Raw genomic sequence first — 15,093 nt, 5'->3', positions numbered from 1 at the left:
AGTCCCAAACCCACCCCCCTTCCCCCTAGTTCACTCGTAGTTCACCCCTAGTTCACCCGCAAGATCGCTTTTCCTAGTTCTCTCTAAGTTCACTCCTAGTTCACTTCCGACAGAAAACCAACGGTCCAAAATTGTTGCGATCGCGATGCCTCTTTCCAACCATAGATCCCTCCTGAAACATGGTCAACCTCACGAGGCACAGCCACCGCCAACGCCTTCTCACCATCGCCTTCTGCTGCTTCTCCTCTCCTCCACCTTCAACAAATCCATGTCTTCCTTCCGAGCGTACTCCTATGTCTCAGACTTGGCCCTTCTCAACATACCTTGCTTCCAAGCATAGCCATCCTCAAGCTCCAACCTTCTACACTACTAGCCGGCCTTCTTCAATGCCTCCACAGGCGACCACGCCCCCCTCCTAGCCCTTCTCACCCAAGGCAACCCTCACAACCCTTCTCCCCTCTATATGCGTCTTTGCCCCCATATCAAAGACAACACAATCCTACATAGAACTCTAGCAGTGTATACCCAGCAATGAATGAATGCTTCTTGAACACATCATATACAAACATGCACAAACATGTTTCTGAGAGAGAGAGAGAAGAGAGGACTACCAACTTTATTGCCACATTGTATTTCATAAATCAAGCACTCTTACATTCTTGGATATATTTTAAAGTTGATTAATTAATCTTTAATAAGAGTGTCAAACTCCTAAATTATATGGAGTGAAGTTGAAGAGAATTAAAAAAAATACTATCTTTGAATTAGAGAGAGTAGACAAAGAGGGGGAGGAGAACAAAAAACTGAATATATTCTATTTTGGAGCTTTTGTCCATAATCCATTTCTGGAAATTAGGGTTGCTAAGGCCTACTTTTAACAGAGGCAAGCCAAATTTTGCTTTTGCAAAAGACAAATGCACATCATTATGTTAAAAAATCCATCAAAACTAAACATGAAAATTCTCTTTGACCTCTGGTCTCATTACCATATGTCAACCAAAATTGAGCATCTCTACACTTTCTCTCGTTAAAAGTATGTTCAGGACAAAACCCGATTATCATCCCCCTCCACATAATGCAGGAGTTAAGTCTCAAGCAAGAGATCAGGTTCGAATACTGTCGGGGCAACATCGTATGGGAGTGGGAGGAGGACCCACTGATGGGTGTGTGGGTATATAAAGGTTGAAACACCCATTGTCAACGTACCCAAAAAAGTTAAGGCAATAATATGTAAATTAATTAACATCTGCAACACCACAAACTTATTTGAAAAGCTCTCTCGTATGACATGAACGGATATATGCAAGGCTATGCAGAAGACCTTTAAATATAACATGAATGCATATATGCATGACTATGTGAAAGACCTTTGAATATAACATACATAAATATATTCATGACCACTTCACTTACCTCTTGATGCTTTTTGATGGGGAATTTATAACTTCAGAAACCTCTCATGCATGCATCAGTAGGTTATAGTAGTCCTAATCTCCTCAATTAACCTTAGGTTGATTGTGTTGTCCACAAAAAGGTAAAGACACATAGCATGTATAAATTTATTCAACATAGGAAATTAAAAACTACATAAGATGTATGAAGGTATGTGTTCAATATTATTACCATGAGGCCATCAAAGACCACAAACAACATACTAAGTGGCAAATGTGTTATACTCTAATGAGATTAATTATATGTAGGTACCAGGGTTCAAAACTTGGACATGCACATCAGCAGGCCAAGCTTGGGCTACAGCCTGCTAGAAGTGTCAAAAGTTTTTAATATTCCTATCAGCCAAAGTAAAACAAGGCCACTCAAGTATAAGCCAAAGTAAACAGAAGGCCACATATGATCCCTGTGAAGCAGGTGCAATAATACCATGTAGAAGACCACCTCCCACCTATGCCCGTTTTTTCCTCCAACAGATGGGTTGATGAGAAACCTAACGAGATCCTTGAAACTCGAATTTTTCATTTAAAAGCAAGGTTTTGAGGGCACTCTCTGGAAAACCTTCTCGGAACTTCAGCAGATGGCCCTCTCCTTTAAGCTCATAGTAGTGGACCCATGGCAGCCTTCTGTGAATAACACGCTGGAGCTCTTTGGGGACAAGGTAGTCTTCCTCTCCCTGCCATAAATGCACATGGCCAGGGCGGTTGGAAAATGGGTCCTCTAAATCACATGGTTCAAATTCCCAATCGCCGAACATGATCGTAACATCTCTACATAGTGATTCTGCAATCCCTTGTTGAGTTCCTTCAGCAAACTACATAAGAACCAAACATCACAGCCAAAACACAGTATGTATCAAAACAACCACAATGCTCTCTCATAAACATGCACTGATGCACAAGCACGTGCATGCCTACATGCAGGCGCACGCACAGATACATACAGACATATGCACAGGCGCACATGCAGGAGCATACACTAAAGCACATGCGTGCAAGCATGCATGTGCATGCACACTCACACACATGCACACATGCTCCATACGAAGATGTCGACCTCTTTGCATAAACAAAACGGATTGCAAAACAGAATCTCATGTTGTGATCATCACATGCTTTTCAATGTGCAATACCATAGCCTTTACCTCAGCCAAACGCTCCTTAGACATATTTTTAGCAAAATCAAGTAACACCTCTCTGTCAGTTGCATTCAGAACATCCAAACTCGGGTTTACAGGATTGGGTGTTGGAATCCAGGACTGGGTCATCCAAAAGTAAGTGAGCCATGGTAAGTGATGCACAATCCGCAAGAACAAGCGGTCCACCAGGATCTGGGTTCCAAACGCTTGCTTAAACACTTCTTTGCTGAAGCATTTCCACCAGAAACTTGCAACAGGCACTATCATTCCCACTCCAGCTAGCCTGCATAACACCAGCTATTGAGTTCTTTGACAAGACGATGGCATTTGAGATACATGTGTGCCACCCATGAACATACATCCACAAGTAAGAAAGGCTTACCTGTGTGGGATATACTTCAAACAGCTCCAGCCAGAATATCCACCTATTGACTCTGGAAGAAGGTAAAAGGTATCCCCCAATTCAAGAAGATCTGCCAACTGCTCAATGTCCTGTGCTTCACTTTTGATGTTTCTAGACGGATTGGGATCACTTTGTCCATACCCCGCTCTGTCGAAGCTCACCACATAGATTGAGTGTTCCTCAAGAAAGGCCTGCCAGTGAACACAAAGCACAACAGAAAGGTCAGTTTGAAAAAATCAGGGTAAGGGACAGCAACCTTGCAAGCATAAACAAGTGATAAATCAATCCTCCACCCTCGTCGTCATCAGAGTTTGGGACTAAATGCTCCACCCTTGTTAAGGGATCAAGTAAATGCTCCACCCTTGTTAAGGGATCAATGGAGGGTACCATTCAAATGGGTTTCCTTATTTGAGTTGAAAAATAATGAGAAGCAGCTACACAAGTTGAATAATACCTTAGAGAAGTCTGGCGCAAGAAGGCGAGATCCATTAAATCCATGCACAAAGATGACCTTGTATTGGGCTATGTGGCGAGGCACTCCGAATTCCTTGTAGGCGATATGGCGGCCATCTTTGAGCTTTACTCTGAGGGCAGTGACCGGAGGCCCATTAGGGGAGCCACAGATTTTGGGAGGCGGCGGCCGTATAGATCTGTGCAACCAAGTTATGAATACTCCCACTCCTACCACCATAACCCCTGCCACAACTCCTGCATATATAAAAGATCCACAAAGAAAAATTAATCAATATTAAGGTACAACATAACCCATGCTTAACCTCACAGAGAACAGTTTTTAAAAGAAAACCCCAGCTAGAGCTGAAACCAATGCAGAAAACCATCCAGTTAAATCTTTTTTTTTTTTTGGTAGCAACTAATTGTGAGGGTAAACAACACGTCCAAATTATTTAAGAAAACCCATGAAAAAAATGGCTAAATTTTCCAGATCAAAAAATAAATAAAATTGGAGAAAAGCCACACTATGTTTTCCTTAAATTGGAGAATGAAGGGGCTGAACAATAAGTTTAGGTTTTCCCAAATCGATCTAATTGCAGGCACTCATTTGCGCAAGTTGCCCTAATTAAGGAGATGTGAGGCTAGATTAGCACTCCCAATAGGCTAAATGTGTGCCTAAGTTTTGCAAAATAGAAGAAAAAATGCAACAAATATAGCAAAAGAATGCAAAGAAAAAAAACCCTAAAAGAGAAAAGAAGAAGTGGGTAGAAGGCAAACCTTTGGTGTGAGAGAGGGGAGGGGGGTGCCATGAGCATGGAGGCATGATATTTTCCTTGATTTTCTGCAAAAAATGCAGGCCATGAGACATCGCCCTCAGTCTTTTTGGCTCTGTGTTTTCCTCAAGAAGCTTGCATTAAAAGTGCAAACCAGCGAAAACACTGACTTTTATGCACGGCGTGGGAACACACGCTTCTACCATCTTTAAGAGCCTTTACACACCACACCTGTGGCTGTTCTCTTCTCTTGGGGAAGGACAAAATCTCTACCTTTGTTTAGCTATAATCTTTTTTTTTTCCCCAACGACTAGCCTTAGGCCCAAGATCCTCCCATAGTTATCATTTTTCACCGGTGCATTTCACCACCCGTAGAGGTGCATTTCACCACCCGTACGCACTTTTTCCCGCCTAGACGTGATGCCACCAAGGGAGCACCTAGTGGGGGTTTGGACCCTAGACGTCCTGGTCCCTAGACAGACACTTCACCACTTGGGCTACCACCTCATTGGTGTAATTCAGACAATCTAACAATAAATTGGGGCCCCCTTTTGCTAGAGAATGTATTAGTTTCCAATTATGACAACAATATGGGATGAAATCAACATGTAGAGAGAGAGACACAGAGAGAGAAATTGGACGTTGTGGGTGAACAAGAAAGAGACAAGGGGACTCTGCAACCCTAAAACAGAGGGGGAGAGGGAGAGATGCAATGTGAAAGTTTACCCGAATTAAAGTTTAAGATGTTGCATAATAAAAAGCAATGTGCGACATGCACACTTTGGAGAATAATTATTTTATCGTAGTCTAGAGCAGGCTTTCATTTTTGAATAATAACCTTTGTATATTCAAGGCTAAATTCTAAGCCTAAAAAGAAGTAGTTGTCATCTTCCTTTTTTTAAAACAAGAGTCCTGGTTGATCTTGTAAAAGATAAGGCATGCAAGTATTTATGTATGCAAAAGTGGACCAAGTGTAAGCCTCATATTTATGCATGCAAAAGAGGAGCACATGCAAGCCCCTCCTTTGCAAAAATAAATGTACGGTCTTGGCCTAAAGTGACTTGGTTGCAATATTATACCAATACATTGGGAGAAGTTGGGGGGGGGGGTGATTGTTCCGATTCTTATGCATTGTGTTATTTTATTTTATTCATTTAATTTAGCATGGTGCAAAGATAAATTAGGCTTCCCTAAGATATCTAAGAGGGCATCCCTCTTGCTTGAGTTAGCAATTGACCTCAGTTGTAAGTTTGCTTATAAGAGTCAATAATCTCAGGATAGGCATGTAAAAATCGCTCAAGCGTCTACAATTCCCTCAATGGACACAATATGGCCAAGGCATTCAATTTGACTTTCTTTCAAGGGAGTAAAAATACATTTTTCAACTATTGCTCATGCTCTTGATGATTCTTACTAAAGATTAAGATATCATCAAAAAATGCAACAAAAAAATTGAAATTTAATAATTATCATGTTCATCATTCGCCTAAGGTTGCCGGAGCATTGGTTAGACCAAAAGACATAACCAAGAACTCATAGTGGCCCATTTAAGTTTTGAATGTTGTTTTATAGATATCTTGTTCAGGCATATGGACTTGATGGTTACCTAATTTGAGGTCATTTTTATTGAAAACCCTAGCCCCTTTAAATTTATCACAAGTAATTCATCTACTCTAGGGATTTGTGGGTATTTGTTTTTTACTATGATCTTGTTAAGAGCTCAGTACTCAATACACATATGAAAAGTTATGTTCTTCTTTTTTAAGAGAGTTTGAAAAGCCTTATGATAATTTTAAAGAGCTTAAAAAAACTTAATAATACCCAATGGCTTAATGTAAGCCTTTTTACCATCAAGGAAGCAAAAATGTAAGCCTTTTTACCATCAAGGAAGCAAAATTAATTTTTCAAAAACCTGCAAGGAAGATGGAAGTGTCATTACTGTCAAATGCATGAGGAAGGCTTTCTAGGTGCTTTACATCATCTCAAAGTGAGAATAGAGCCTCTGGAACTTGCTAAACCCATATATGGTCGATGATTAGCTCAAGGGTGAGGATTTAGCAAAGCCACTTTTTCCCATAAGTGGGGTTTCAACATGGTTTGTCATCTCCAAAAACCACTTTATTTTTTGAGTTGGTTATTACCCAATTTAATTGCTCTTTGCTTAATGGATAAAATCCCAACTTTGATAAATTATTTGAAGCTCTCTATTGCCCTCTATGGTTTCTCCCCTTCCTAGACTAATGCTTTGATACCACTGACATGGAAATAATTATTTAATAGAAAGAGAGGGTTGGCATAAATAAAAATACATACACATCAATATATCCCATAACTCAAATATTCAACATAAAGTAGAGTATGAGATAAAATAAAATAATATAAAATACATAACACATAAGAGTGGGTATAATCTTCCTTCCTAATGTATGTGGCCTTCTCCCACATGCATTGATATTCATACATTATTGGAGCTAATCCACTTTAGGCCAAGATAGTACATTTATTTTTACAAACGAGGAGCTTGCATTTGCACCCATATTGCATGTGGTCCACTTTTGCATGCATAAGTCTTGCGTGCCTTATCTTTTGCAAGTTCAAGCACGACTCTTGTTTTCCAAAAAGCAAGATAACTACAACGTATTTTTAGGCTTAGAATTCAACCTTGAATGTACAAAAGGTATTATTCAAAAATCAAAGTCTACTCTAGATTAAGGTAAAATAATTATTCTCTATTGTGCACATTTCACACATTTTTTTATCATGCAATGCCTTGAACTGTAATTCATGTGCATGTATGCCTTCAAACACATTCCCTTTCACCTACCTCACAAACGCAATGTAGTTTGCTAGTTCATTGATGAATTTAATCAATCCTAACAAATGCATTAATCAATAATTATTATAGTGACGAAAGTATCCAAGGTTTCACCCTCTCATACAAACCAATCGAGCAATTTATCAAGACCCCAAACATACACCACTCTGTTTATTAAAATTATTTAGTATTTAAAAATGAAATCACCCATGATATTAATTTAATTTAGAATGGTGCAAAGATAAATAAGGCATCCCCATGTGATATCTAAGAGGGAAATATTGTGACACCAACACAAAAAGATTTTAGTGCCCTATTCTATTTAGAACTTTCCTCCTCCTCCTTACACACAAGCTAATTTATTACCTCCCATGCAGGCAAAGAGATAGTCGTAAAGAGATAGTCGTGATTTGTAACACACAAGCTTATTTATAACCTCCTATATAGGCAAAGAGATAGTCATGATTTGTAACACACAAACTGATTTGTAACCTCCCATATAGGCAAAGACACAGTCGTGATTTGTAACACACCAATTGATTTGTAACACCAAAATTCCCCCCCTCCACAAAAGAAAAAATATTATTGAGAGAGCAAGTCCTACAAAACAAGCACAACCACAAATATTATTGAGAGAGATACTCAAAACACACATGCAAAGTTCACAAATCCTTCTAGGATATAAGCATCTACAACAAAAACCATTCAAGTATGTTTTTAGATGGGGGGGAACCTTGGTGGGGCTAACACTCTACAAGGTACAACCCATTGTTTGGATTACCTTGCCATATTCTTCTCTATTATAGCATAATGTTCTTTTTATGTGGAGCATATAGGTGCTTGCATCTTTTTATGTGGAGCATATAGGTGCTTGCATCTTTCAGGCAAATGCATTAGGCATTCTTTTCTTGTTTTTACCCATTCACATTGCCCTTGACATCATCTGCAACCTCATCAGTGAATAGCCATTTTTACCTAATCAAAATTGTGGAAGAGCTGATCACTCATATGTAGTTAATCTAGCTGCATCGTAGGCTCATGATGTGCTTTATCGATATTGGCAGACTCCATATCAAGTCCCTAGCTTTTTCTTCATGGACACATAAACCAACCCCCTTGACTTTGCACTTCATTGCCTAGGTACAAGGACAAACATACATCAGGTTGGGGGAGATGTTAAGCACTTTGTGTTGGTTAACTAGGCAAATGGTTTTAATGGGTCCCACCAACTAAATTGTTTAAGTAGTCGAAGCTATTACGATCTTGATCACCATCAAGAAATTATTATTTCACATCACTTTATAATTTTCATTCACTCAAGCAGTTTTTTCACTTATTACATATCTTATGAATTTTTTTGCTCGAAATTGCTACACTTGTCATTAACAAGGGATGGCTAAGCTTAGTTTAATAATGTTGGCCATCCCTTGTTATTAACAATGGATGGCCAAGCTTAGTCTAATAATGTTGGCATCAATTTTTCATGTACACTAGATAGCCTAGGCCACATAAATGTTATAGGGATGGCCAAGCTTAGTCTAATAATGTTGGCATCAATTTTTCATGTACACTAGATAGCCTAGGCCACATAAACGTTATAGGTAAAGCAACACGACTACCTAAGATTCGGTGCTCAGCCACTTATATTTTTTATATAAAGGGTAACTCAACTAATGAGAAAGGGATTTTCACGTGTGTGAATTAGAGAGCTCTTATGTGCTTCTCCTTCTCTACCTTATCCATTCTCGTGTGACTAAAATTGTGTGTGTATGTAAGAGAGTGAACCTTTGCAAGTTATTTTGTATGAGAGAGAGTGAGCCCTTGTAGAGGTTATCATTTTCACCACTATGACATCACTGCTAATGAGGAGAAATCCCTTAGAGAAACTTATGCAACCATTCGAGTGGCAACAATGAGAGCTGTTTGAGAGGTAGCTGCATTGTTCCCTTGGGAAGCTACAAACAAGAAAACTAAGCATCCACACCCCACGACAAAAGGTAAGATTTTCTCTCTTGTATTTTTGGTGCCACATAATAAAGAGGGCATATCTCTATAGTGGCCCTTAGATCTGTGTGGGAGAGGAGGCTTAATACTCTTAATAGTGCTACTAATGCCTTGATCCTAGCCCTAGGTGGCTCTGATACCATGTTGAAATTCAAGAGCTAGGGAGAATCAAAACATAAAACTAGCTCCACGACTTATCAAGACAAGAATGAAACACATATAATCAAAAGGAGTTAATCTTAAGCATACAAAAATGCTCTAATTTTATTGTAGATCATTTAATATAAGTGAGATGGTTGATTTAAAGTGCCTACAAAAATTCTGGGATATGCACATGTATGGCAAGTGTATGTTGATGTGATTGGTTCACATAAGGTGGTTGTACGTGTATGTATCTATCAAACAGATTATTAGAGATTGTTGCAGGATTATTGTGAGTGCAAAAAAGTTAGTGCAAGTTCTTTTTGGCCTATAGAGAATACCATATCTGGTGTAGGTGAAAGTTACTGCAAGTAACAACGTGTAATAGTCTTTTCCATATTATGAGCGAGAAGCTGGACTAGAACAACTTCCAAGCATGGAAGTTGGATGACAAACTTCCTCATGGGAAAAGGATATTGGGAGTTTACTATAGGTGATGAGAATGAGAATGAGCCCGAGCTTTTGAAAGAAAATCCCACTCTACAACATGTGTAAGCCTTTAAGGCATGGCATGAGAGGACTAGCAAGGTTATGTCTTGGCTCTCTATTAGTGTGTCTAATTCTATGATTAGTTATATACAGGATGCATTGACACCTAAATATGTATAAGATACCTTGGTTAAGATGTATAGCACAAGTACCAAGGTTAGGAATACACAGTTTAAGCAAAAGCTACATAATGTGCAAAAAGGAATATTACTTATTGAAGGTTAAAGTGCTTGCAGATGCCCTCATCTCTATTGGAGCATCAGTTGATGATACACTAAATGGGCTTAAAAATCATGATGACCAATTGTAGACATCTATCAGATTTCACGAAAATTTTCTTAATTTTTATGACCTTATAGCCCTTTTGATTAATGAGGAGATGCATTTTCTTAATTTTTAGGACCTTATAGCCCTTTTGATTAATGAGGAGATGAATGTCAAGAATAAATCATCCTTCGATAATATTCTCTAATAATATGCAAGGACATGCCTTTTACTCTAACACAAGAAAAGGTAGAGACAGATCTTCATCTAGATGCTAAGGTGCAAAGCAATGCAAAAGCAAGAATCATGGACAACAACAACATGATTCTTAACCATAAACAAGTGGAAGAGACAAGGGGAGCTAGAGAGGCCGAGGTGCATGGCAAATAAACTAGACTGGAAATAGCATGGACTACTATTATTGTGAAAAACCAAAGCAAGACTGCTCTAAAAACCAAGATGATATAGAAAGTGAGAAGTTATAGCAAGGAAACTATGCTTCTTCAAGTAAACAGGCTGAAGATAAAAGTGCAAAGTTATAGCAAGAAAAATATGGATCTTCAAGCAAACAAGTTGAAGATATAAGTGGGCAGCTATTTGTGATACATCAAGGAAACTATGTATCTTTACGTAAACTATGTATCTTTAAGTAAACATGTTGAAGATAAAAGTGAGAAGTTATAGCAAGTAAACTATGCATCTTCAAGTAAACTATGCATCTTCAAGTAAACAAGCTAAATATATAAGTGAGCAGCTATTTGTGATGCGTTAAGGAAACTATGCATCTTCAAGTAAACAAGATGAAGATCAAAGTGAGAAGTTATAGAGCAAGGAAACTATACATCTTCAAGTAAACATGCTAAAGATATAAGTGAGCGGCTATTTGTGATGCAGCATATGCTGAGTTCCACAAGTGCACATATATCAAATTTAATTGATGTGCAGTATGTTAATTCTGGTGCATCTAGCCACCACATGACCATCCATGGTGAGTGGTTCAAAGAATTGAGAGATTTAGAAAAACCAAGTTATATAGAAATAAGTGATGATACAATGCACCCTATTATACATGCTGGTAAAGTTCTTTTGTGTATATAGTACGGAAAAATGAAGTACCTTATTGATGTGCTTCATGTGACAAACACAACAAAGAACCTAATTTCTGTTGGGTGGTCAAATGTGTTGGAATTAGGGTTGCAGGAAAGCACACAAAGCTTGGAGGAGAAGAAGCAAGAATGCACACAACACAAAGTGTATTAGATTGTGTCAATGTACAAAAGATAAGTTAGCCCTAGAAGGATGGGCGTATATACAAGCCGGGGGAAAAAACCTCCTAAAGAGGGAAAAAGTGCCCCGGCGGTCCTAAGTGTGTTCACACACATCACTGCCTATATATATATGGCAACAAATCCTTCCTGGGAGTGATGGTGTGAACGAGAGCTGGCACTCATGTATAGGGGAGTGCCATGCCCAAGTAGATAAGTCCACGAAGGGGAGCAAGCCCAAAGCTTTGCGGAAAGCTTCGAACTTCTCACGAGGAAGCGCCTTTGTGAAAAGATCGACGAGGTTGTCCTGTGTTGGCACATAGGCCAAGCTGATCTCTCCTGCTGAGAGTCTCTCCCTGACATAGTGATAATGCACCTCAATGTGCTTTGTGCGAGCATGAAAAACTGGGTTTCTCGACTGCCAATGCGCTCTGATTGTCAGTGAAGATAGAGGTGGTAGACTCCTGTCCAACACCCAAGTCAGCCATAAGTCGTTTGAGCCACACACACTCAACCGTAGCTGTGAAAGCTGCCCTGTACTCAGCTTCACAACTAGAAGTGGCCACAGTAGGTTGCTTCTTGCTCAACTAAGATATGCATGAGCTACAGAGCATGAAACAAAAACCACTTTGTGGACACTCTTGTGTCATAGCAACCAGCCCAATCTGAGTCCGAAAAAGCATGTAAATCTGGCGAGGTTGTCCTGTGTTGGCACATATGTGTTGGCACATAGGCCAAGCTGATCTCTCCTGCTGAGAGTCTCTCCCTGACATAGTGATAATGCACCTCAATGTGCTTTGTGCGAGCATGAAAAACTGGGTTTCTCGCAACTGCCAATGCGCTCTGACTATCAGTGAAGATAGAGGTGGCAGACTCCTGTCCAACACCCAAGTCAGCCACCATAAGCCGTCTGAGCCACACACACTCAACCGTAGCTATGAAAGCTGCCCTCCTGTACTCAGCTTCACAACTAGAAGTGGCCACAGTAGGTTGCTTCTTGCTCAACCAAGATATGCATAAGCTACCGAGCATGAAACAAAAACCACTTGTGGACACTCTTGTGTCATAGCAACCAGCCCAATCTGAGTCCGAAAAAGCATGTAAATCTGGCAGCAATGATCCCCCCTTCAACCCAAGATGTATGGTGCCACTTAAGTAGCAAAAGATGCATTTAACCGCCTTCCAATGCTGAGACCCTGGGCTATGCATAAACGTGCTTACCTGTGAGACTACAAACTGAATGTCCGGCCTCGTAATGCATACATAAATGAGGCAACCAATAGCTGTCTGATAGAGTGTGACATCAAAGTGATCTCCAGCATCATGAAGACTCAACTTCAAACCTGTCTCCATTGGAGTAGCAATAGGCTTACAGTCTTCAAGGCCAAATCTCCGCAACAATGTCTCAATATACTTTGTCTGACACAAAGCAATACCTCCATCACACTGCTTAAATTGTATCCCCAAATAATGATGCAAATGCCCCAAATCTGACATCTCAAAAGAGGCATTCAAATCAGCCTTAGAATCAGCAATATGACTCTCATTTGGTCCTGTGAGCAGCATGTCATCGACATAGAGAGCAATGATTAGATGTACATCATCCACACGTTTAGACTATTTTGAAAACCATGTGCAGTCAAATATGCATGTATCTTTTCATACCAAGCTCGTGGAGCTTGCTTTAAACCATATAAAGCCTTTTTCAACCTGCACACTTTGTTTTCCTACCCTCTTTGAACAAAACCATGAGGCTGCGATACATACACCTCCTCATGCAAATCTCCATTCAAGAACGCAGTCTTTATGTCCAACTGATGTACATTCCAACCATTATGAGCTGCCAATGCACAAATGCTACGAATGGTAGTCATACGACAAGTGGGAGCAAAGGTCTCATCAAAATCAATGCCCTTTTCTTGAGCATAACCCTTTGCACAACAAGTCTAGCTTTATAGCGATCAACATTGCCATGTGGCTTTTGTTTCAACTTAAAAACCCACTTACATCCAATGGCCTTTTTACCAATAGGCAAATCACACAAAGACCATGTACCATTCTTCATTATAGCATCATATTCACTTTGCATTGCAGCCAACCAATTTTCTGATTTTTGTGCCTCATCAAATGAAAGAGGTTCTTTCTCTTCACACATACTAGACACAGCCAAAGCATAACAATCTGATGCATAAGAGGCATGCTGAAAACCTGAACGAGTACGACTAGACATAGGTGCATCAATTTTACTATCACGCAAGGTTTGCACCAGCCATTTAGGCATACCTCTAGCTTGCTCATTTTCAGCCCTATCCTCATAGATTACATCCTGTAAATCTGCATCAGAAATAGGCTGATCTATGATGTCGTTTGAAATCTGCATAGGCTGAATATTTGCCTCATTAGGACTTACATTTGAATTCCCACCTGTAAACAGAGGCAACAGCGTATCAAATACATCCCGTGAGCTCACACTTGTCTCTTTGGTACATGATAACAAAGGCTGTACAGCATCTTCCACAAAAACAACATCTCGACTAATCAAGATACGCTTTGACTGCGGATGATACAATCTGTAACCCTTGCTCTCAGCATTGTAACCAACAAAAATGCATTTGACAGCCTTATCATCCAATTTTCTGCGTTGTTGCACAGGCACTAAAGCATAGGCCAAGCAACCAAAGACATGCAAGTGACCAATAGAAGGCTTCCTGCCATGCCAAGCTTCGTATGGAGTAATAGACTGCAAGGCCTTAGTGGAACACCTATTGAGTACATATGCAGCACACATGACAGCCTCAAGCCAAAACGCATGTGGCAAAGCTTGGCTCTTGACCATACATCATGCCATCTCCATAAGTGACCTGTTTTTCCTCTCAGTAACACCATTTTGCTGAGGGGTATACGGCACTGTACATTGGTGTTTTATCCCACAACTAGCCAGAAATGCATCAAACTCTTTAGACATGTACTCCCCCCCTCGATCAGAACGGAGGGTGCCCACAGTACAATTGGATACATTTTCAACCATAAGTAAAAACTGTTTGAAGCACAAAAACACTTCGGACTTTGCCTTCAGTGGATACACCCATGCATGCCTTGAGTAATCATCAATGAAAGTCACGAAGTACAAGTGTTTACCAAATGACGGAGTTTGCATAGGCTCACATATATCACTATGTACAAGTTGCAATTTGCGAGTGGCCCGCACAGAACCATCCTTTGGAAACGTAGAACGCTGCATTTTGCCCAAAATACAGCCTTCACAAACATGTTTCAATGGTGCCTCAAGAAGGGGCAATGAAGCAACCATATCAAATTTTTGCAAACGCAACAAACTAGCAAAGTTCAGATGACCAAAACGAGCATGCCATAGTTTTGCATCTGAAACTGCCTTTTCATCAGAAACTGCATTTGCTGAATCTTTCACACACTTGTCATAAGAATTGAGCCTATACAGCCCACGAAACAATGTGCCAGATACAATAATCATATTACCAGAAGTCAAATCATATTACCAGAAGTCAAATCATAAACAGTACATCTGTCATCCACAAATTTGACTACAAGTCCAAGTCTAGCAAGCGCAGAGACAGACAATAGATTCTTCTTTATCCCTGGCACATACAAAGCATCTGAAAGTGTGAAAGCGCTGCCATTTGTAGCAGTAAGCATAATTTTACCAATGCCCTTCACTGGGTAAGAAGCATTATTGGCACATGTGACAGTATTCCCATTAGGGCAGCCTCAAGACAAGTGAACATATCATGATGCGAGGTAATGTGCTTTGTAGCACCACTGTCAAAATACCATACATGAGAGTCAACAGAAACTGCCAAACA

At 39.8% G+C, this 15,093-nt stretch overlaps 1 protein-coding gene across 1 annotated transcript; it reads right to left on the bottom strand.

Moving 5' to 3' along the window:
- Nucleotides 1-1,593: 1,593 nt before the first annotated feature.
- Nucleotides 1,594-4,448, bottom strand: LOC147609433 (uncharacterized). Its single transcript, XM_086787570.1, has 5 exons — nt 4,221-4,448; nt 3,445-3,698; nt 2,970-3,181; nt 2,594-2,870; nt 1,594-2,263 (listed from the first exon to the last, which is right to left on the bottom strand). Exons 1-5 carry the CDS (start codon nt 4,309-4,311, stop codon nt 1,943-1,945), a joined length of 1,155 nt encoding a protein of 384 aa, XP_086643696.1. The 5' UTR covers nt 4,312-4,448; the 3' UTR covers nt 1,594-1,942.
- Between the last annotated feature and the right edge of the window lie 10,645 nt (nt 4,449-15,093).

This window comes from Cibotium barometz, chromosome 51 (genome assembly GCF_041138505.1).
Source record: "Cibotium barometz isolate CiBa-2024 chromosome 51, ASM4113850v1, whole genome shotgun sequence".
NCBI lineage: Eukaryota > Viridiplantae > Streptophyta > Polypodiopsida > Cyatheales > Cibotiaceae > Cibotium > Cibotium barometz.
This window is presented reverse-complemented; position numbering and strand designations above follow the sequence as displayed.